The following is a 24,706-nucleotide window of genomic DNA, read 5'->3' as shown; positions in this document are numbered from 1 at the left end:
TTCATCTACGTTGTCTACCATTATCTGTCTGTTTGCCTATTGGTCCATCCATCCATCCTAGCTATGTGCTGTCATATGGATGTGCTTCTGTAATGTCTTCACAGCACATAAATCTCAGCATGCGCTCTCACTACTTGTGAATATTGGTCAAGGGCCATTGAACAAAACAGCTTAATACACCCTTCACCATTTTGGTCGAGGCAGAAAGTGGAGATGGCTGACTGGCGGACACCAGGGATCAAACCCTTTGTGGTTTATTAGTCAGTTGTTGTCGAACTACAGCACCAGACATTTTTGATTTAATTTAAAGAATTGGGGGAATATATTTGCCCTGTTGACCATGAAGTTTGAGCCCTGTCAGCTTTTAAGAGATGAACTGCTGTTCCTACTCTGTACATGGTAGCACATTCCTGCATTCAGTGAGTGTATTCGTGTGCATTCAACACTACATGCCTGAAATTTAGCTTGAGAGCGTTCATTCATAATTGTCGAAGCTTCGCTAATCTCAACAAAAATAATGTGCAAAAAGTTCTGAGGGGCCATTTGCACTCCATTGTTTACAAACCAAATAGCCTGAAACAACAACTGAAAATGTGTTTCATCGTCCAGGTTTTGGAAAATCACATGAAGTGCATTCTTGTGCAAACCGCTGCACCACCAATACAACAATGGCGGCTCACAGAGCTGTTTGTGTTGGTCGAGTGTTTCTTGAAAAAGTGACTACACTAACTACTGGCCTGGCATGCAAATTACAGCGTTTCAAAGTCATTTGTTTGTCAGGTCTGTTTGTGCGGGGATCATCTGTTTTGCGTGAAATCTATCTAAAAACGTCATATTGTTATTGAAACTGTCTTTTGGACTGTAAATGCTTGATAGCTGGTCGTGTGGAATGCAGGGAGTGGAAGTTGCTGTTCTGGATGGCAGGTGTTGACGCAGCGTGTGCGGTCCCCATCACAGGTGTATGCAATTAGCCTGACAGCTAGTCCTGGACTTCCATGAAATAGAAGTCTCTAGTGTTTACGTGTGTGTGTTAAAGCATCTGTCTTTGACTGCGTAAGTGCGAATATTTGTGCGTCTAATAGTCACCCATGTGGATAAACTGCTGTGTGGCCTCACGATTGTTTCACATAGCGCACGTTTGGTGCAGCACGACGGTATACACTACATGCGCTTGATCCAAAGTGTCTGGGTTTTGTTGCGAGGCTGGAGAAAATGTACGTCATTTATTTAGCACGCTGTAGTGGGAAATTGACTTGGAAGAAAGGAGAGGGTAATGTATTGGAAAATGTCCCTTTCGGCACCTCAGCGTTACTTGTCATTGGTCAGACTTAAAACGTAGCTTGATACAGTTATTAACCCTAATCCAGGCATAAACACAAATCCTCAAGCACCAGCCCAATTAATAATTAGCATAATTAACATGCATTTTAAACAGGGGCTGGTCTTGTCATTGCCAAAGCAAGGATGGAGGTAATTAGGGCTAGCGGAGCAGCGCCTAGGGCCCGTACCGGCGGACGCGCTGCAGTCGTTTCCCGGCGTAGGAATTGACAAGTGCACGACAAGCTCGCTCTGCTTAGAGCCAAACCCTCTTTGACAGTATTAATCGTTGACAAACCACTCCTAAAGCCACGGCATTGTTTCTGTCACTGCTTAGGTTTGATGTCACTCTTAGACATTGTAAATCAATAGTGTCAGGATTTCGCAATGTTTATAGCCAGCAATGCTTTATTATTTCATGCGACTGTCACGGACAAATAGTATTTATCGCAGCGGTCAATAAATTACTGCAGACACACACTGTTGGTTTACCCAAACCCAGTCCGCTCTTACGGGGACCATTCCAATGTCCGCTTACATATTTCGAGTAATTTATTTTCTCAGCCGCAGGCCCACATTAACCCTCTGGTTTCCCACACTCCTCTGAGACTTATTGGGTCTTGATTGCTCACTCTCCTCTGACACATCAACACGAAGATGAAAGCAAGTTTCCTAGCTGCTTGTCCCTTTCTTTTTTGCAACTCAACATTTCAGACGCTCGCTCTTAAATCAAGACAGTCATCTTTTAGTAGTCATCTTCTCTTCGGGCAGAATGCATGAATGTAATATTCAAACTTTGTGAGATGAGAGCCAGTATACTGTCTTCATCGCTGTCGCATTTCGACATTGTGATTTTAACAACCAGTCTGCTTTCAATTGAACAAACAATTGAGACTTCAGTTTTACTCTTTAGTGCCGCACTCAAATTAGCTTGTTTTGAAGCTTGTAAACACAAGAACACAATCAAAGTAAGAATCATTATTTCAGCATTATTTCAGTGACATTGACATGGATTTATGCTGCTTATTTACTATTCTCATGCATACCTGACCAAACAAACATAAAACAAAAACTACTGCATACGATACACAATACTACTATATTTGTAGCATTTGGAATGAGAATAACAAAAGTCCCGGAGGTAGCTTTTCATATGGGCGACCGGGGCAGTCATTAATCGGCGAAGATTTGTCCTCCACTAACACTTCCAATTCCTTCAATTCAAACTTAATTTTGCTCTCCCAAATATTCCGACGGTGCAAACCATCAGAGCTTCCTAAATTGCAAAAACATTTAAATACGGTGCTCTTTTGAAGCTGTTCTCAACAGTCTGCGCAATCCAATAGAGTTGGTGAGCCGCTAGTGCCCGCTATTTAGGATCAAAATAAAAGACAGCAATCTGAGAAGATCACGCACAAGATGCCAACTAACATCTTGCACTCTGTCACTGTCAGCGTGAACATGCAATTTAGCACCCCCTTTACTGTCATTTGTAATGCTATAAATGTTTCTACACATTTTTCATAAACTGAAAATCCAAACCAGAGTGTGAACTGATCCAAAACAGTGCTATTGATCAACCGTGCCACGGGCAACAAGGTCCATGTTCCGAAGGGCAGTCATTAGCTGCTCCCGTGTGCTAATTCATCCCTGTGTGGAGGCGTAGCTGTTAGAATGCTAATTCCCCACTATGATCTGACAGCTGGGGTAAAGAAAGGGCCTCGTGGAGGGGACCATGGCGGCTGAGTGCTTTCGGGCTTCTGTTTTTGGTCATGAGGGGGATTTCATGGTGCTGGGTGCACAGATAAAAAGGGGGGTGCGCAACTGACCCCATGCTGTCTTTGCCCCCCTAGCAGAAATGATATAAAAGAAAGATGACATTTGGTGTCCACATTTAACTTGCATTTGCAGTCCACTTGAGAGGTCCAGTATGCGTGACCTACCTTGATTAAGCCCGGGGCTGCGAGGACTGTACCCTTTAGACTGAAACAAAAAAGTCGAGGCTCAGAGGAGAAAGCAGAGCCTGTATAATTGGGCCAAGTAGAGCTGCGGGAGGCAGCCAGTCTCCGCTTTGCCTTTTGTATATTCATGACCCCCCCGACTTGATTGATGGAAGGATAGCATTTGGTGACACTGTCATTTGCAAGTTGAAAAGGTAGCGCAGTGGCTGAAGCGGTGCTGTGGCTGTGCCTGAGAAGGAGCATCGAGAGGAGGCTCATTTCTATGCTGATGATATCCAGCCCCCTCTCATTTTCTTTGTCTCCGTTAGAAGGACATCTGCTGACAGCACATAGTTGAGAAAGAACCTAGTTGGAAACGAAAGGGAAGATCAAAACATACATTGCCGTGTTTATGTCGTAAAAGCCCAAGCGTGAAACACGATTTTAATCGGTGCAAAAGTTCGCTATTCCATATCTGCATAATTGTGTCTCATTTTTCAGAGAAATGAAGCCATTTGGAGCAGATAAGAAACACGACACACCAAAAAAAAAATAGGAGTAGCGCAGACTGTTTTCTGATGTTATTCTGGCCGTCAAATAACTAATCACTCAATAGGGCTGGAAAAACAGATCGAAATAGCACCATTAGTTTTCTTATAACAGGTCATTCTCTCATACTTTCATTTCAAGTTGTCTGCAAATCCTCCACGTGCTTTTTGAATACAGTCGGATATAATATTTGATCATATATAGGATGGGTGAAAAGTAACTTGGCATTCAAAATTGGGAATGAAATCCAGATCCTATTACAATACAAATGAATTGAAAGAAACGATGTGTTTGTTTTTTGTTGCCGTGGAAAATGAAAGTTAAGCTTCGTATTTTAACATAAGCACTGGTGGCGTCAACAAAGAAAAACCAGCAAATAGTGAAGCGAATGGCCATCCGGAAAATACGAAACAAGATGACGAGAACAGAGGAAATAAGGCCATGAGAAATCCCCATTAGTGTTGTCCATTTCAAAGAATGTTTTCATAATCACGTCACTGATACGACAAATTCTGTCAGCGATTTCTATTGCCTATAGTTAAAAAAAAATAAAATAAAATGAATGATGCTTTTCACCCAGTCTGTACATGAATAGCATATTTTCAGAGAAGCAATGTCTTTTCATGTAATAATAATAATAATAATTTACACTTGCATGTTACACACTGTATAAAGAGGTTTTATTCAGTTTTACTTATTATTATTCTTACTGTCAATAAGGTTGTCTTGTTTTTAATATTTATATTGAGGTCATTATACTAACCCCAACCAATTTGCACCTTGTCTCGATATATACAGCTATAGGACTTCAAAACGTTACAGTCATCCTGATTGTTTAGATTGTCATTTGCTCGCACATAAATGATGATTCGAATTTTCAATGTTGACATCTAAAAGTCAATGCAGACTACATAAAAAAGTTTAAGGCTGCGTAAAAATGTTCACGATGTCGTGAACTTTGAATGTGTAACAAAGGAACGAGAGAGCGAGAGCAGAAAGTGTTGCCGCCACCGCAGCGCAGCAAGCCGCACTCATCGGAGCCCCAATTTATTGCCGCAGCGTGAAGCGAGTGTCGGCAACTCTCGTCTTTGTGTTTCCACCAATTTGCACGAGAACGCCTACCACCGCGATCAGGAAGTGTAAACGCAGCGCCACATAGAGTAGGATGCCGGCCGGGGGAAGGTGACAACAAATATGGAAGCATCAGCGATGCAATGATGCATCATTGCATCGCTGGAGTACGAATTGCATCGCTGGAGTACGAAACGCGCGGGGCTGCAGGTTCCACCCAGTTAGCGACGGTGGGCCCTCACATGCTGACACACTGCACATGAGACGGCCCGCTACGATTCAGTTCCTTTGGAACACCAGAACACCATTTTTTTGTTTGTCAGTGAGAGGTAATATTTATCACTGGGATGTCCTTCACGTATGCTAACCGAGAAAAATGTCATACTTTGAAAGTAAAATCACGTAAAACTCAGACAGAAATGGTGTAAAGTGAACACCTCGAAATGGAGGACATATTGGATACTTTAAACTCAAGGACTGAAACTCACTAGGAAGGTATAGATATTTCTTGTAATAACTTGGACTCGAATCTCAGGTTAATACCCATAAACCAAACATGATCTAAGACCAACAGCAGTAAAATCAAATATTGCTCTGCTCATTAATCTAACAAACGTATAAAACAGGACTTGCTTAGCTCAGTAAATTAAATGGCAGCGATAACGCTGATCTGGGCAAATTCTGCCCGCACTGACTAAAGGTCTGAATTCTTGTTATCCCACACTGTCTTGATGTAGAATGGGTTTCCCCCATGCTGGTGCAGCACGTATTCGGCAGCATGGCCCAATGATGAACTTGGTAAACAGAATGGGGAGGATTAAAAAGCTTCCAAAAGGCCCGTCAACATTTGGCCCGATAATGTTAATATGGTTCCCGCTTCCGCTAACCCACCCTAATCCTACCCTTAACCCATCATAAACCTCCTTAAGCCCCAACCCTTGCCCTGAACCTAACCATAACAAACGTCTTTGTTTTTATTTCGTGCAAATGTGATACAAGGTCGGGATGGTCATCTCGTCACATCTGCGTAGCCTGCCCTTCCCGCGACGCAGAAACCAATCACGTTGCAGCGGGGCGTGTCCTGCCTGGAAACGCTATGGGAATCCTCATAACGCGATGTCGAGGGGATATCTTCAGCATCCAAAATGCTCGCAGCGTCGCCAGGAAAGGCTGTGAAGAAGGAAACACTTCCAAGTTCCACTTCCTTCCGAAGTGTGGCGCGGATATTTGTCGTGGAGGGCTGAGTGATCGATCCGGCAGCCCTGGCGGATGCTAGTGTGTTTATACACGGCTTGTATGGCAGCTTTCATAAGACATTTACCCCATGATTTGCGATGAGCTTATGTGTGAATAATTAATGGCAATTAATCCTTAATTACAGTAATTAGGCAAGTCACAGGAAATTAGGCTGCAGCTGGAGAAGCCCATGTCTAGGAAGGGGAGAACTGGGGATGCATTTAGTGACAGTGGACCTGCGGTGCTGTTGCACGGCGGGCCTGCACTCTTGTGTTCACTGGCCAGCAGAGGCAGCACAATAGCCCACCCGATAAAGGCCACTGATAAAAAGTCACATTAATCTGACCTCCGACCACTTCAAGTTCTTCCGTGCCCCTAAATGTTAAGAAGAGGCGATCCAATTCAAGAGGTTGTGACTGTTGAGCTCACAGTAATTGGTTAAAGTTACACATCCACCTCTGCTTTTCTCTCTTTTATAAATCTCGTTGCGCTCTTTATTGAGTCCCCGCGGCTGCACTCTTTAACACCCGATGTGCTTTTAACACTAACTTTATGAATCTGCTGTGCCTGGAAGGAGGGACAGTCCGGGAGATATTTATGTGTACCTCAAATAAAACAATTAGCCTCTTTAGAATTATTAAAGGAAACGATAGTCAGCAGAGTTGTTTGCTTGCTGATTTCATTGTTCGGTAATGGCCGTAGAGATTAGGTGTGTCTGTAAGGCAAAGAATGAGAAGAAGAAGAAGAAGAAGAAGACGAAGAAGAAGAAGAACAATAGGGAAGAGGCTCTCTGCGTCTCGCTCGGAGCTCATTTGCGCTTCTCCATGCTTGCCTTGATGAATTTCCATTTCTTTCTGCTCCTGTTGCTTTCAATTACACTCTTATTCACATTCCTAATTGATATGCCAGTCTCAGTAGATGAGCCATGGAGCCTTTACAGTCATACTTCTATTCTTAGACCAACGTTTTCGTCTTGACAAAATGGAACTATGGATATCACAGATGTGAACTTTATAGAGCTCATGAAAAGCATCCTGGTATGATAAAGTCACCTGCACAATCCAGCAATCTAGACCAAAATAATGATGCTCAGTTTTGTTTTCATTTGTTTACGTTTGATTTTTTGATTTCATGTGGTTTATCAATAATAGTGGGATGACATAAAAACACATCTCATAATGATGCAGTATAACTTTACTCCACAGCAAACTACAATCACAATAATACAGTTTGAAAATCTGACAGTGATAATAAGAACTGAGCATTGGTACCTTGTTAAAGCAACACTTTTAATATGGTTGTACTGGAACATATCTGATTGTGGAGGTGTACCTAATGCTGTGGCTGTGTAGCTTATGTGATTTTACATAACGCGATTGCATTCGCTACACCAGCTACCGTACGATGCACTTCTTGTCCCCCCTCCGCTCCCCTCCCACAGAATGGCTGTGCAGCTAACAGGGAATGTAAGTGAGTTGAGGAGGCATCCAACTGTGATATTACATTAACCCATCGTGCTTGGCCATGTCTGTTAGTGACTGCAGTATAAAGAGAACATGCGCTGCTCAACTCTTTAGCTTTCACAAGTGCTATTAGAAATAATGAGGATTTATAGGAAGCAAAAAAAGGACGTTCTCCTTGCCCCGAATTCTGAACGGCAGTTCAAATCCACATCCTCCGGACACAAGCTAAATAAAGACGAATTATCGCTGATGCATATACAGCTACGTAAATAGGATAAGTGTGTGCATTGTATTATTATTATGATTATATTCATAAATGTATTGCCTATCAATTGTTCTTATCAAAAACAAGCTGGCTGTTCAAAGGGCAGATTTGAACTTTTTATGGTGACATCTAATGAAACATTTTCATCAGAGCTTGGACATTAAGTGAGCGACGGTTCTGCTGTCATACTGTTTTTCTTTTGTGAATAACACGAGCAGAGAGCCGTTTGCTACCTGCGCACCAGCGGGCTCCTCACTAGCAGGGCTGGATGCTGCTACAATGACAAGGTCAGCATGTTCTGCAGGCCCGGCGAATACATCCCTCACCATAAGTAATATAAATGAGCTTGCGTTAGTCGTAAACTCACAGTGTGTTGCCTGCAAGCTAAAGGGCAACTACACAAGAGCAGCAACTCCAAATCTCCTCTTGAGCAGGTCCCGCTAAATATGGGTGTGTGCAGGATGAGAGATGATGCTGCCTGCTTAAATCCGATGTTTACATAAAAAAAAAGAAAAAAAAAAAAAAGAAAAAAAAAACACCATTCCAAATAAGAGGCACAGTACAACCGAATATATACATGGCGTGCATCCCTCTGAAATACAGCTTTAAGTTGGTAGTAGCAGACTTTGTGTTGATTGGAGCATTCTTATATTTACACTTGTGTTTACTCGCAGTGACAATAAATTATTAATGCACATGCACTGCGAGGTTATAGTGATATGGCGCTTAAGCTTTCCAAGCACAGTCCATAAATGAACAGTCAACACAGTGAGAGCTTCAAAGGAGCCCTCTGAAATGTTTCAGGCTCTCATGGAGGAGGCTTATTACAGTTGAAATGTTTTTCTCGCGGCCCCCAGATTCTTTGTGAATGCTATCGCCTGGAAAATTCTTTTTTTTTTGTTTTTGTTTTTTGTTTTTTGTAGTCTATGTCAAGAGACATGTAAACAAAGAGACAGTCAGCAGTTGGCTTAAGTATAGCAGCTCTCACGAAACTTTCAAAAATAGTTTGCCAAAGAGTGAGTTTTTGGGTTGTTTATTTTTTTCTTGCAAATGGTAAAGCAAATAACTTGTTGTAGATTTAGCGATTTGTAGCATTGATGTTGCTCTTTTGAGGCGTCTTTGTTTGGTCCTCCTGGTGACAAATCTATGGATCCGCTAATGGAGGAGGACCTGCAAGGCTTGCCCTGGCCTTTGTCTGACCCCTTTTGTGGCGCAGAATTCTTCAGATGTTTGCAGGATCAAGCCAGTTAATCTGCAGCACAGATTGGAGCACCAAAAAAAAAAAAAGGACGGAGAGCACGGCGGGAGAGGGAGGAGGGGAAAGGACAGCAGACAAGTGCTTCTGCCCGTCTGCGTGCACGGGGAAGACGTGCACGTCCGCCTGCCTGCCTGCCTGCCTGCTCTGTTATGCACCATTGTTTCAGACAAAGCTCAAAATAGACAGAAACAGTGCAGCAGGCCCTGTGTTTTATTACCGTTATAGACTGTAAAATTTGACATTCGCGAAAATGGTTCATTAAATGGCTAGGAATGTTACAATTCTACATAGCTCTTCATGTAATGCCATTGTAAATGAATCCTCTTTCTTCAGCCACATCTCCATTACAGCTGGCCCGTCAGCGCTCCTTAAAAGAGGTTATCTGTTATTGTCGGTATACAAGATTCTTCCTCTATTTAGGTTTGGCTTGCTTGATGAAGAAAGAATATATAGCAAATCGGAGCAAACTAAAGAAAATAGTTGAAATATAACATTCATATGGTGGAAGATCATGTCTCGCAAATAAAAGGGATGGAGCACAGGTTGGAATGTTCTCCCATATTATTTGTTCTCAATCACCTTGATGAAACAATCCTGAAGGCTGTGTGAATGAGACCACTGACAAGATGATTTTCCACCCCTGGCATGAAGCCGCTTTCTCCACTTAATGTCCTCCGATAAAATGTTCCACACAAGTAAACCAGAAGAGTCTCCGCTCTTGACACATGTGGCAGTATTTGCATCAATTATGCAGTTTGCGGCTGCAGCGGCACCAAGCGGGTGCGAGGAGGGGGGTGGGGGGCAAAGTAAAGAAAAGGGTTTGTGACAAGATGCAGTGGCAGAATTTGAGGTTTTCCTCTTTAAAATGCAGTCTTTAGAAAATAACATTCAAGAGCATTTACATGGAAGCAGCTGTGGCAGTGAAGCCCACAGAGGCGGCAACAAAGTCTATGGAGCGTTTTGACACTAAAGACTTTGCCAAATAGAGTACAGTATATTGAATATGTAATCAACTACAGTCCATGCTGATTATCTACCATGAGGAATGTTGAGGGTCACACATAAGAACCTGGTCTGAGAACACGTTTGTGAATGCCACGAAGGAATGAATCATTGCAAACTAAAGAGGCTGTTTGACTAGAATACACATTTGTACCGTTCGCTAGTTAAAAAAACGGATTTCCATAACATTTCTGGAAGGTTGACACAAGGACCAGGCAAAGAATGGCAAAAAATGAATGATGCATGAATCTTGTGTGCAGGTTAAATCCTGTGAGCTCACTCTAAATCTGGTTTTGAGCGAAAGCAGTTCTTCTTCCCTGGCCTCGGTCTACCCTTACTACTGAGGTACCTTCTAGTTTAAGATGTGCAAATAGGTTGACGTGTTTGTTAGAGGGAAGGCAAGCTGAAGATGTTTTGCTTCCATGGAACGGCCATTTGCCGAAGTGCGTGTGACAAACCCAATTTGCGACGTGCCTTAAAACCAGAGCAGTGCAGCACAACGGCCGCTCTTTGGCGGAGGGAATAACTTTGAAACAGTGTCCCACTTTCAACAGACTTCGGCAAAGCGTTTCACTTCACTGTGCCCAACCCTGTTTCACATCCTCGTTTAGTGGAACTTCCAAATCTGCTGTGCTGTGGTTTCTAGGCTCACGCACACGCGCGACTCCACACTTGCACACCCGCTAATGCACAAACACACATCAGCTGGCCTGTCATTGCCTTTTATCCATTGTCAACCTTCAGTTGTATGCTTTATCCGTAGTGACACTATAGCAAGGTGCTTGACTGCTTTTTGCCAACAGACTGCAACACTTTAACTGCACTTAGTCATGCATCATTATGGCAGTGTCTGGGAACGCCTGCAGATGGTGGAGGCTGAACCATTTAGAAGGGGAGGTCCTGAGACAATGACGCTTAGGGCATGTCTTGTATTGTAGCTGTGCACGAGAATATATATATATATATGTATATATAAAAGGAAATGAAAAAGGTGCACTTCAGTTCAAGAAAATCCTCTGTGTAGCGCACTTTGTGTTTGTTAGCAAAAATGTATGAAATGTACTTGTAAGTCTTTGCTCGAATGAGCCTTTTATGTGCGTATCGATCAGTGATTGTTTACGGCAAGGGATGCTGACTGGGTGAACTGCACCCTCCTTTCTGAGATTTAACCGTCTCGCTTTGCCTTTGGTTGCTTTGTTCTCCACTTCAAACCTCCTTGTGTCGAAAATGTGATAACATTACTGTCACTTGTCACTTTCTCTTTATTTCAACACATGACGAAGCTTTTACATTCAGCATGCTGCACCGCGCGGGCGTTTTCAACAGATCTTGTCTGCTATTGCAAGATAAACGCTACCTCCATGCAATAGAAGCTCATCCGCGGTGCACATAAAGCTGGCTTCTTCATGCTTTAAGGAAATGAAGAAACCATTAGCACAATATTCTCTGGCTGAGAAAGAGAATCTTATCTTTGTTCCGCATGACCATGCAGAGCCATATTCCTTTTGACATCATTATGTAAAACCAATTTCTGGTTCATATTTCCACTGGGCTGCATTACCACATGTATATACTCGCTATTCCTTATTACAAAGTAGGTGGCCTCGAGGAATAATATATGCATTTGCTCCCTATGGCATTAAATATGCATATAGGTGCCTCATTTTATCACCGATCTGTGTTATTCCTTTCGAAATTCCACACAGCCTGCAGCCCCTTTTTAATAGTTAATTTGACAACTTTTAAATCTGTCTTTACGTGATGATGAAGTAATTGTTAGCTGTCACCATAATGATTGAATGATACAATGCCACAAAAGTAGCTCAGGCGTTGTAGGCCGCATTCCACCATTTGTTTAGCTTCAGCCCTAACGTGAGTTTCTGGGAAAGGATTTTCTTCGTCTTTGCCCTGTGGGGCTTCCACATTTGGGCTCAAGTGAAGCGGACCACACCGGAGTTCACTTGGGATCGGACCGAGGCCCGACTCCTTCTTTTGTGGGTTCACACTTGAGCAAGCGGACCGCACCGGTACGGAGTTTGTTTCACCGGTACGGTACCTAACGTGGAGTTTAAACGCACCCTAAAATTAGAATTGTGTCCACTGTTGCTGATCACAATATAGAATTTTGAGCTCCACTTCTTTTGGTGAAGAGACGACATAATCAGACCACAGCGCACTTTAATAAGAAACCAGGACAGGAACAAATAGATGATATAATATAAAATAAAGATTGTTTACGTTGAAATGACTATGTGTTGTTTCTTTAAGTGGCATTTGTAACTCTCTTGGGATGTTTTGGCCCCGCAGGACATTGAGCCAGCATGGCAATGCCAGTTGCGGGCACCCCTACACGCCTTAGGCTGCTTCTGCCTTTTGTATTGGCACTCAAGGTTAAAAGAATCCCAAATAGCTCTTTTAACACTGTTTCCTTATCACTAAAATATTCACACTACTGTATTTGCTGCCACTGTGCGCAGTGGAGAAATAATGTATAACGAATTCGTAACCTTTCGAAGTGTATATCCATTTCTTTGCTCCTCTTGCCTATCTGGTTCAGTATTGCAGCTGTTATCTTTCAACAGCAGACCTTTAAATCCCTCCGCCGCTGTAATACTCTTCTAAAGTAGCAGACGTAAATGATTTGAATTGCGTTGCCGTGAAGATCCATACACATGCAGCTTCTGCTGACATTCGTTTGGAAGCCACACGGCGCACTGGCAACTGCAAGTAACAATGTGCTTGCTGAGCTCTACACTGAATATACCTCTGACCCAGACAGAGCGAAGGGAGATTTATGAAATCCACATGTTTAATACATTTCATTTTGTCCGAGGGATTTGTATTGCTTACCACAGTATTTTAGGTGGGAAACATTCTGTATAGTCACAGCTCGTATTGTCTGAGGAGAATAAACCCCGTCCTGCTCTGGCTGCCGATGATTTGTTTTCGACTGCCTCCCTTTCTTCACACACATCCGCCATGTATTTGCTCACATATTGAATTTTGTTGCGTCGAGGTATCGGGCGTACACACCCTTAATCTTTAATGCATAATCCCCCTGAAAATCCGCTGCATAAATGAAAAAGATAACCCCCCTATCAATGTGCTGTCAGAATATAAGATACTAAGGTAATTTAATAAAGGATTGGCGCTGGCCTCGGTGTGATATGGCGTGTGACCTCTATGTATTCATTGTGTAATACAGATCCCAAGCATGGCGACGAGTAGCTCTTCCTAGTCCACCAGCCCATGCAGAGTCTTTGGTGTCAAACAGAATGCAGCATATGGATTAAAGACCAGGGAGAGTAGTCTGTGAAATATTTGCTTTCCCAAAGTGTTGACACAGTCGAAGGGGGAAAAAAAAGGGAACCGAGCCTGTGCTTTCCCGTGGTAATCAGGTACAAGTTATCACGGTGAAGTGTTTGCCTTCCTAATGGTGTTTCCATTTAGCCTGAGTCTGTGTCATCGGCTTCCCATTTGGAGTGCGGGCAGAGAGAAGCTGCTAACTGCTGGCCTAGCGAGGCTCCGTGTGTCATCCATCTGTGTTTGTTCTGCTTGTGGGAATCAACAAAAAGACGAACCAATGAAAGAGAGCGAGCGGGAGGGCTCCTGTGTAAACAGCAAAAGCGTCGTCGTATGACGCGTCCGGCAGCTGACCACAACAAGCCGTAAATACACCTTCCGGGGTGCGCTTGTTTCGCATCTAAAATACACTCGAGTGTAATGCTGACCGATATAGCTTGTGACGAGCGATAGTCAGAATGTATGAGCGCACATTAATGCCGCTGTCAAGTTGTGGTGCCAGAGTGGAAATAAGCGGTTCACCTCTGTTTTCATTCAGCGGAGAGCACAAGACAGCGGTGGCTTCTCCGCTGTATTTATTGACTTGTTTTACTAGGCTGAAACAGGGTGCTTGCTCGCTCTCAAGACTCTCCAGACGTTTACATTATTCCTGACTGAGTTACACACACTTATAAAGCAGCACTTCCGTTGGCCCGTTGAGATATATGCTCCAGTTCCACCTCTCTTACATTCATACACACATTATTGCCACATGCGGCGTTCTAGATATTGTTACACTACCATTGTTAACTGCCGTGCTTTGCCAACCTTGAAGGATATATTTTTTTTGTTTTCCATGTAATTAAACAGCTTGCCAGATTTAAGTTTGAACATAAACAACAGCAGTTTTGTTTTCAGCGCTTTATAAATTGAGATTTTTTTTTTTTTTTTTTTTTTTTTGTGTGTGACTACGGTGACAAAAAAAAAAGAACACTTTTTCTCTGTGTGCGCTCAAGCTGATTCAGTAGTATAAATCTTTGATTTCACGAGGCTCTAAAAATCATCATTCGCTGACTAATCTTCACAACTGCAGTCGGAGATAATGAATGCCAACACACAAGTCCCGGCCAACACTGTGATCCCCCACCCAGCCTAAACCTCCAGCGCTATTTACATGGCATTTCGTTTGAGAATAAACCTCTTTTCTTTCATACTGTGAAGATATTGAATCCTTTCACGGAGATGTCTTCTTAACCAAAGCTTATTAAAAAGATGGACATCAAAGTTGCGGGTGCCCATTTATCGTATGGCACTTTAATTGGCCACCACAGGCAAAGTACAACTCCGTCCAAAAATAGGAGGTGTTGAGCGGTTGGGAGGATGTCTGAAGACCTCTCAGTGGATTCATTTCCAATAAAATTCCCTGCAAAGAAAGCACAGCGTTTTTTGTTTTTTTTTTCTGTTAGTACGGAATTTCACAAAACAATTATGAAACATAATACGCTGAATTAACCGAAAACTTAGGGCCACGGGGTTGGGTCTCCTTTTTTCCCATATCCCGGTCCTGACCTCCATCTTGACATCTTTCTTAAGTGCTTGACATGAGCCAATACACTCTGAAAAGGTCATTGCAGTGCGATCACCACGAGCCAACTGCGATTACATTTGGTTATCTTAAGGTTAACCCTTTGTGAGTACATGAAAAGACCCTTTTTTTCCTCCAGGTTTCTTGGAATTACAAGTTAGAGCCAAGTACTTAATGACAATGATCAAATGTCATCATTCAGTATTACTTTGATCGTGACAAATCTTTCCTCAAAACCTCCTACGAGTAAGTTCTGTTTTACTACCATTTGATTCATTAGGTGTAAGGATTACACAAAATCTACTAAACCATAATATCACAAAATGGGGCAAAACCCCCCATAAAATGGCGGGTTGGATCCAGGTCTTTCTTTCATTTTTGAAAAGAAGTCTAGTTTGCAACAGTCTATTTAAGATGCATGTTATTATTGCAATTGGTTCTTAATGACGTTATGCAGTTTGATTCTAAAACAAATTAGGATTGTTGGACCTCAACGTTCAGTCTGGAGCTGTGCGACAGATCCAACACAATATAACAAACTGGTTCAAGTTTCTCACTCCATTCCAGTGAAACAGAACTCAGGCGCGTGGTGAATAATTGATTGTTTTCCACTCAAGTGAACAATCATAACATAAAAACAAAGTCATTAATTGCCGACATACAATAACCGAATGGCATCAAGAGCTGGCGTTCTCATTAACCTGTCACCTAATTATCTAGCGCCAATCTGAGTCCTGACGAGCCCTGCCGTCTGAACCCTCCACAAGGTTGCGTTGTGTCGTGTCAGCACTTGCCAACCGCAGTCAAAGCGCCATTAGGTGCCCCGAAAGACAAAGGCGTCTTGCAGCAGAGGTTCCCCCCTGCATGCACGTCCACAGTGTTGGCCCTGTTAATGCCTTCCCTTCCAATTAAATCTGCAACTGTTAATTATTGTAATTATGGGCACGGGCTCCCCGGCTACACGTCGCCCCCCCTCCCCAGCCCCTCCTTCGCCTCGTGTAGCGACGCAACGGGAGCTGTTGTGTTGCTTCAGCGGCGCCTCATCTCTGCTCCACTGAAGTCCAAGGGGGGATTTGATGCAGAGGGGTTTTGGGTAGCTCCAGATGACAAGGGTGACGTGAGGGGGACTGCACGGTTCAAGTCGGATAACGACGCGAGCAAGTCACTGCCAATGGCCACACCTCCAGTCTACATATTTGCTACTTTGGCGTTCCTGTTTCACGAATGTGATCTAATACAATATCGGCATCGACGTTTCTGCTTATTACAAATATAATACAATAATGCTTAGTTTTAATTGGCACCATAAGAGAGGTTTAGATTTATGTCAGCGGTTATTGTTTTGTTTGCAGTGGCATAGAAGTCACCACACTGCTTGATGTTGAAAAGGATTTGCTTATCCTATCTAATTGAGAAGAGATTCTTTTTTTTTATCTTGTTCTACTTCTTTCTTATGGTAATATGAAACTCTGTTTTGTCTGTCAGAGCGACAGTCGCAATGGATGTGAAGTGATGTGTTGAGTTTAAGGCGAGCTGAAAAAGAGTGGATGGCAGGCCGGCTGCCTGTTAAGTCTGTGCGTGTCTCAGCATCCTCTTTGGCCTGCTTCTGTCACAAGCTGTTGTTGGCCCGGACCTGATCTGCCCACCCACTCCTCGCGCTGCACTCTGTAGACCTACTTGTAACCTGAAACATCAGGCTCTGGATGATTCCAGAAACAAGGCTGTTGTGAAGGTGCGTGCAGCCCAAGACAAGAAGTGGATGTGTTTTTTTGTGAGCTTTAGCAGTTCTCCCTGAGAATCAGGCTCAGTCGTAACCTCAGTTGCCTCACAGCAGAGTCCTTAACACGCCAGCGCGCCTAGCAAAGGATTCGGGCTTTCCAATTTAGAGCTGAATTCGTTCCTACAAAAGACACTGGGGGAAAGAGCAGCTCCTTCTGCTTCAGGCAATGCAGCCTTTTCGTGAATACACTGCAAAATCTAAATGATGGACTGTCAACTCTCTTGTAGGAATGCCACTGCAAAGAATAATCTCTCTGGCAGTGGATCATGGTTGGCTGTATGCTACCAATGCCGTTTCTTTGTTTATGCGTCCATGTAGCCTTCGCACGCACACCTGCCAACACGAGCACGCAAAAATAATACATGGAACACGGACAAAATGCTTTGGATAAAATGCAGCGCCTTTACAATTATTGTAAAATGTATTGGATTAACTGCCTATTTTCTCCACCTCGAGCATTTAAAATAATTAATTACGAGGTTGGCTTGGTGTCTGGACAAAGTTTTTCTTCCAAATCTTGTCTGGTTATCTGTGTGTGCAAGACCTGCTGTGTGACCTGGTTTCTTTCAATCTCCATCTTCTAATTAGGAGGCTGCAGAAAGGCTGGAACAAGAGGAGAACTGATTAGTTGCCGTGGGGTATTTCATAAGTGGCTTTCAGTGCCGCATTTGCATTATTTGCTCGGGGTCTGAATAACAAAGCAGTTTACCTTTGCAAAAAAATAGAGGCGAGCAGCTCAAGACAATCAATATATTAAATATACAATATCAAAGCTGGAAAATAAATAGCATCATGAAACGCAATATTGTCATACGAGATGTCTGACTGTCGAGCTCTTAACTTAACGAGCTCCAATGCCTGACAGAAATATTCATAGGCTCGGTTACACTTTCGCTAAAGAAGAATGTCTGTGATTGCAGCTCATTCATGTGACAAGCAGACCTTCACGTCGAGGCCCCGCGTGGTAGTCGTGTAGGGTCGGTCTGTTTTGTGATCTGTAGCAAAGGTCCAGCGCACTCGCTTGGCCGGAGTCCCCCGACCGCCACCGGGCCCGGCCAGCCATCACTGTACCACTTGGCCGTTTGCCCGCATTGAGTCTTTGAGAGCTGGAAACAAATCGCATGTCCAGATACAGTAAACACACACATGCACACTGTCAGCGCACACATGCGCGTGCGATGACTGAGAGTGACAGTGGCTCTTGTTTGGGCAGGCCTCCACCCTCCACCCTCCTCCTTTGTCATGTAGGGTGTCACCTCACACAAATGTCAGAGCCACCGCAGGACAGTGATTAATTTGAGTGTGCTTGGCGAAATGTCTTCAAGATATAAGTTTGCGTTGTTGTTCCCCATGCTGTGCCCACCGCAGCCTTCCGCGTCCTTACGAGGAGGTCACGAGCGGCGCCTTTCCCCAGCCTTCCGCTACTCCGCCAGACATTTGTTGGATGGTTAAAGGGCGGGATTAACATCGAGGCGACCCAACCTGACACGGATCGTCTTTTACGAGCACTTTTTGTCAGTCGTCGTCCGAGCTCAGCCCACCGCGAGCCCATTTGCTGCCTGTTTTCTGTGTACTGCGGGTGCGTGATGGGGGAAGTCTTGACCCAGCTCTGGCACTGAGCGGCTCGAACATTTCACTGTCAGCACAGCTGATTAGCTTATCACTCACTGTGGCGGGAAATACATCATCATTCTAGACAGGGATTCCCCTGTTTAGCTTGAATCATTTGACTCTGCAGCCACCCAACTCGCAAAATTTCGCCATCAATTTCTAAATGTTGTTTGATTTACCCTTTGAAAGCTGCACTCAATTGTGCATACGTTAAATACTATTGAGACCTATTTCTTAATTAATGAATAAATAATGTCACATTGGGCAATGCCATTTGGTTCCATATGAATCTTAATTCTGGAGCTTTCCGGGTCAATTCTATCAGTCTGGACTGAGCTGTAAGGTCCACAAAGAGATGCTAGCATGAGTTTTGTGTGGGGAAACCTATCAAACGCATTTGAGATGACGCGGATGAGAGATTGTCAATCATGCAACATCAATGGCTTCTGGTCATTCTCAAAAAAATGAACAAAAAAAGCCCACAAAATGTATGAAGTGTAGGAAGTGTATGAAAGCTCTGCAAAGGGGGACACAGTTCTTAGTCAAAGTAGTTTTCAAGAAATGTAACTGGCATGTACGTGTCCCATTGCTTGTACAATAGCATAAACACATTTAAATACAATTTCCAGTGTAGATGGGTTTTTGGAGCAATGTTAAAATATATGCATTGCAGCTCACTTACCCGAGACAGTGACACTCAAAATTGCTAATGTGCTTTGCCTCCCTACAGTGTGGTATCAGGTATGGTAATTACTCTGCCATTAACATTGGGAATAGTTAATGTGTATTAATGTGTTAATGGAATGTTAATTACTGTACATGCAATAGAGAGCCCGCAGGCAGTCTCTCAGTTTCTTTGTGCCATGTAGATGTAGGCCAAGGTTTACAAAAAAAGTCTTTTCAGAACATCAGTGAAAGCGGATCCTTATGTTTCATTTGTCAGAACAAAAGATTTCCAGTGGTAATTTGATCCCGCTTCCAGCTTCTAGAGCTGAAAGTCACTGATCCAGCCGCCTCGACAAAGAAGATGACGTGAAGTCAAAGGAGACGTGGAACACGGCAGTGGTGACACTGGCCCCTTTGTGAAAAAAATACTGTAAGCTCTCTGTATTCTCTAGTGTGTTGCTTTGGCAGCGGGTTTTAATAACACGGTGGATTAGAAGCCTTGGATCCTGACTGCCAACCTGGAGTTAAAGCTCACCTTGGATGAGACCCAGTTACAGGCTAGATGCCACGGCTTCCCCCTCCTTCCTCCTCCTCTTCCTCCAACCAGACGCGTCCCTGCTCACGCTGTCCACTGCGCACCTTAAAGAGAGATGACCTTTGCAAATATTGACAGAAAATACATTCTGTTTCGATTAGTTAGCTTTGGGAGACCGTTCCTGGATCGACGCAATTCGATGAACGGGGTGTCGATGTGCGGCTGGAGCCGTGCGCTAAAGGCACAGGCCGAGAGCAGAGCAGCAGGAGGTCAGGGTTACTTGGAATGCGGCGGACACGATCACATAGCGCGTCATCAAACACCGACACACCGCTGAAAGCGGTCTTTTGCAACACATCTGCACTCTATCTGCATGCGGCAGTATATCTTCACATATGTCGTCTGCTGCTTGACGGGGCAGTCACGGCGGCAGAATGAGGTGCAGGACCCGGACGCCGGCCCTTCCCTCCTGAGCCGGCCACATTAACCCAGCAGGGCTCTGCCTTTATGGCTCTTCTGCTCGCACTTCAGTGATGAGAGTAAACAAGCGGCGGGCCAAAGGTCATCTATCTAAGCCCGCAGAAGAACGGACGGCGCAAGGGAAGAGAAAGTGGGAGGAAAGGAAAGCGGCCCGGGGCGACCCTTGGCTCACTGTCAGTGATTCAAGCAGGGAGTGACGGACCAGACAACAGACGCGCACCGAAATTTGTTATATGCGATTAAAAACCCGCATTGTCTTTGTCGAGCAAATGCCTCGCTTACTTGGATCAAACTGTGAAACAAAACAAAGAAAGAAACAAAAGAACCTCCCTGACTGATAGAGATGGATTATCATAGTTTCTCATTTTGTCTCATCCACAGTGGAGAAATACTCCAACTTTATTGTTTGAATGACAAATGAGGCTGATTTAGGCTTTCTTTTCTTTTTACATCATTAAACAGGTTCTGGTAATTAAAAGAGGCCAGTATCATTGGAGTTGTGCGAAGTAACCAGAACAGCTATGGATTTCTCATTCTGGAGTTGCTTTAGTAAACGAGGCGCACCAAGGTGACAAGGCTCGTGCGCGTTTGTTCCCTCGCACGGAGATAAATCCCACTTTGACTGTGGAGGTGGATTAACCCGGGCGCCCAAACTTGTTTGAACACCCAAATCGCTAAAGATTTGTGCCGGCACGCAGCATTTCAAAATGTGAATACGGCTTTGCAAGTTTTTAGAGAGATTTGTCAACCACACAGCAAATTAAAGATATTATCTGGCCCGAGCCTATTTGGAGGGAGCCGGGTGATGATGCTGAGTTGAGACAAGTGATTCTGCAAACTTGAGCTCCCCCAACAAAGAAGCAGAGACTGAGACACATTGCACTGTTGTTACGCTTCCATTTTTGCTATTTCTTTCCCATTCTTTTCTAATTTTCTGTGCTGGAATGGAAGTCAGACACATCAGCCTTTCAAACGCGCGCGTTATGAATGACCTGCCGTAGCTGATTGTGGCTCAAATACACCTTGTGGACTCCTGCGGGGTCGTCGGCTTCACAGGGGAGCGGAGTAATCATTTTTATCCCGCTGATTTCAGAAATAGAAATGGACATGTATGATAAAAATGTCACGGCCACTCCGCATGTCAGCGGACTAATAGGATTACATGTCACTTACTAATGTTGCGCTCTTTTCCTTTGCTGTGAATGGCCGCGTTATTGCACACCCCGACTTTCTGGTAATATACTGTGAGAGACAAGGAGCTCTTTATGGTCCGTGATTATTTAGTTTGAATGAAACTAGTGATTTATGTCCATTTAGTTGAAAAGCCCTGTAAATTCCCTCAGCTGCATTTCCGCTGGACACAGCGTGAGTAGAGTAAACGTGACAACTGGGTTTGCTGTGGAAATGTACACCGCGTCCCAGAGTTATATTTAATATACCTGACACGAAAAACGTGCCGAGCTTCTCACAAGTACAACCTTCTGAGAGCGAGTAAATACTGAATTAGGAAAATATGAACCGCGGTGGCAGACGAAGCACCAGCTTTTAGAGCACGCTGAAATACATCAACATTTGAATCATGTGCCATTTTTGTGTGTGCATAACCTGGAACAGCCCCCCCCCCGATCCCCCCCGCCCACAATGAGAGCTTTTGGGTGTGAGAGTTGCACAGATGCTGTATGATGCGGACGGGGGTTAGTGGAGCAAGCGGCATATTGTCCACATGGTTGGGTTGGCTGTGCGAGCCTGATGGAGCCTTGTCCAGCATCTCAATGTCTCCAACACAAATAGGCACATTCATCCACTCCTCTCACACCATTACACCTCAAAGACTCAAAGCCAGCCAATCCATAAATAGAGGCAAATTTCTTTCTCACTGACATTGCAGCTCAAGAAAACACGGAATCAACGGTGGAGTGGGTACAGAGGGTGGTGTTTTTTTTATTTGGTTATGGAAAAGAGCAAAATGATAACTCAAGTTTTCTGTCTCAGTGCTGACTCCTGTGAGTGATGCAGAGGGTCAGTCAAAGCCTTCTCTGATTGCATGCCCGCTAGCTGGCAAAACCAATCTTCTCATTTAGAATCCAGAGGCCAGTCGGATCTTAATGTCGCTGTAATGAGCTGTTTCAAATCCTTGACTTCTGAGAGGAATTATTCGATTGAAACAACTCTGCCAATCAGTATGTTTGAGCAGCCACTCATTGTACTTACTAACCACGGAGCCACTTTCTTATTTTTTTTCCGTTGTTTTGTTTTAATACTATAAAGCCTGGAATCAAAGCTGCATTGCCAGTGCGTCCAGTTGTGCATGCATGCGATCTCCTGGGTGATTACAACTTACTGACAGACTGGTGAGACAGAGAACAGCAGGGTCTGATTGCATGAGCAGAATTAATGAATGAACACTTCACAAAACATTTATTGGGCTCTCATTGTGCTACTACGAAAATAATGCTATAAAAAATCAGGGCTGCGCATTCAGATCTTAATAACAAACAAAGAACAAGTAGGGGGAAAAATGTGGTATATTGCAGAGGTCCTGAAATTCACTGTGTCAAAAAAGAGACACTGGAGATATACTCTTCTGTTTAGGATCTCTTCACAAAGTAGACGTGCCACTTTCACAATTGAGCATTTGTCAGTTTATGGATGTTGCTGTCTTGTCAAGCTCACTGTACACAGTGTGCACAGCCGTGTGTAAATAAAAGAACAGGCTTAGACATAGACGACAGCGACACGGCGCATTCTTAGAAAATGCTGACTTACTTACCTGCGGGGTAAACATCACACTGGGGCAGACTTTGTAGACGTAATACTTTTAATTGTGCTCAGCAGCTCTGTCAGGTTTAATCAGAGTTCAAATGCAAATGTACTGCATGTCTGAATGTATACCCCGGTTGTAATTGTTTTTCCAGCTTGAGCTACTTCTGCCAAGACATCAATACAAGAGCGTATACATCCCCAAAAAAAAAAAAAAAAAAAGTTGATCATTGCAAATGTAGGCTACATGGGGTAGAACTCATACACTTGTATTTCTCATACAAATTGTATTTCTCATACAAATAGACGTTTCCCATGTTTTGGTGACATTATTTCCCTTCAATAGGGTACGTAACGAAATATCCATTACTGCATGTGAGTGTCGCCGCACGGCTTCATGCGAGTCCCTCTCTCCCTCGTCCGTGTGCGTCCGCAGGGCTCAGCATCCGGGGCGCCCAGGAGGAGGACCCGCCGGACCCCCAGCTCATGCGTTTAGACAACATGCTGCTGGCAGAGGGCGTGGCGGGACCAGAAAAGGGTGGCGGATCCGCAGCCGCCGCGGCCGCGGCGGCTGCTTCAGGCGGGGCAGCTGACAATTCTATTGAACATTCCGACTACAGAGCCAAGCTCACCCAGATCAGACAGATCTACCACACGGAGCTGGAGAAATATGAACAGGTAAGTACGGTCTCCATTGTCTCGAGATTAGGATCTCCCTAGCATTGAGATCACGGGATAGGCCGTTGTGCTGAAACAATGGATCTTCTAGCGATACCCTGATTCATACATTTTCAAGCTGGAAGATTCTGTTGCTTTTCCTCAAATTCAGAATACAATATATGTAGTGTTGGAAAAGTTCATTTTCAATGCGAACTCATTCAAAGTTCAGTTCGCAATTCCCAAAATGAACTAGTTCAGTTCATAGTTCACAATTCAAAAGTTTGAACTCAGTGCACTGTTCCAAACATGACCGAGTTCGTAGTTTGTTTGAGTTATTTTCGATACTGTATGTTGTTGACTGAGATGGGATTTTATTAAAGGAGGAATTAAAACAAAACCAGGACTTTTGTCCATGTGCAAAGAAAAACACATTATGACAGGAACGACGTTGAAAGGACATTGGTAACTTTGCATTCCTCGCAGCTCTGGCTAACAACTTCTCCATCTTTTATTGAGTCTTATATTACAAATCTCCATATTATGTCAGTGCTATCGTACAGTGTTTTAACTACAGCATTCTGATACAAAAAAAATACTAACAAAGAACATATTCTCTCCCCTTTAAGGAGTGTCCCCGAACGCACCTCGCGCATGTAAACATTAACGGGAGCCGCAGTGAATGGGTTGCCAAATACAGCGTTCATCCCCCGACATATTAAGGCTCGTATATAGTGCGCTCTGACAGGTTTTGCCCTGGAAATCCCTCAACAAAGCCTGGCACTTGAACTTTCAGTGCGGAAACCGTTCTCAGACACCAGAAAGAACGTGTTCTCTATAATCTATAACGTTCATCAGGCAGAAATGAACTAAGTGCAGTTCACGTTCGCCCAAAATATGAACTAGTTCATGAACTTTTGTTCAAAAGGCAAAAGACTTCAATTAGCGGATAAATCAGACTTGCAACTTTGTCAGAAATGGTTGGTGAAGGCCCTCTACTTTCCTGGTATGAGGTCCACGAAGGTCCGCGTGAATGAGTTTGTTCGATTGTATAGCAAATTAAACACGAGAATGCCTGCCTCAGAACAGGAAGACCGTCAAGACACTCTTCGCCGTGCCTGCACGATCTGCGGTGCGCATGCGCAACTAACTACAGTAACCACACTAGGACAAAGCACGAAGGTAGTACGTATCCGTAGCCTTAACCCTAACCATCACACAAACCCTAATCCTAACCTTAACCTTAACC

General features: G+C 43.8%; 1 protein-coding gene across 4 annotated transcripts in view; it reads left to right on the top strand.

Moving 5' to 3' along the window:
• pbx3b (pre-B-cell leukemia homeobox 3b) overlaps positions 1-24,706 on the top strand; it is a 58,577-nt gene that overhangs the window by 19,957 nt on the left and 13,914 nt on the right. For all 4 annotated transcript variants that reach the window (XM_061671383.1, XM_061671381.1, XM_061671380.1 and 1 more), the window contains exon 3: positions 23,237-23,478. In XM_061671383.1, the coding sequence (XP_061527367.1) occupies positions 23,237-23,478 (242 nt within the window). The remainder of the gene's footprint in view (positions 1-23,236; positions 23,479-24,706) is intronic.

This window comes from Phycodurus eques, chromosome 3, assembly GCF_024500275.1.
Source record: "Phycodurus eques isolate BA_2022a chromosome 3, UOR_Pequ_1.1, whole genome shotgun sequence".
In the NCBI taxonomy this organism is placed as follows: Eukaryota; Metazoa; Chordata; class Actinopteri; order Syngnathiformes; family Syngnathidae; genus Phycodurus; species Phycodurus eques.
Note: the sequence above shows the minus strand (reverse complement) of the source record. Positions and strands in the feature narration are given on the sequence as shown.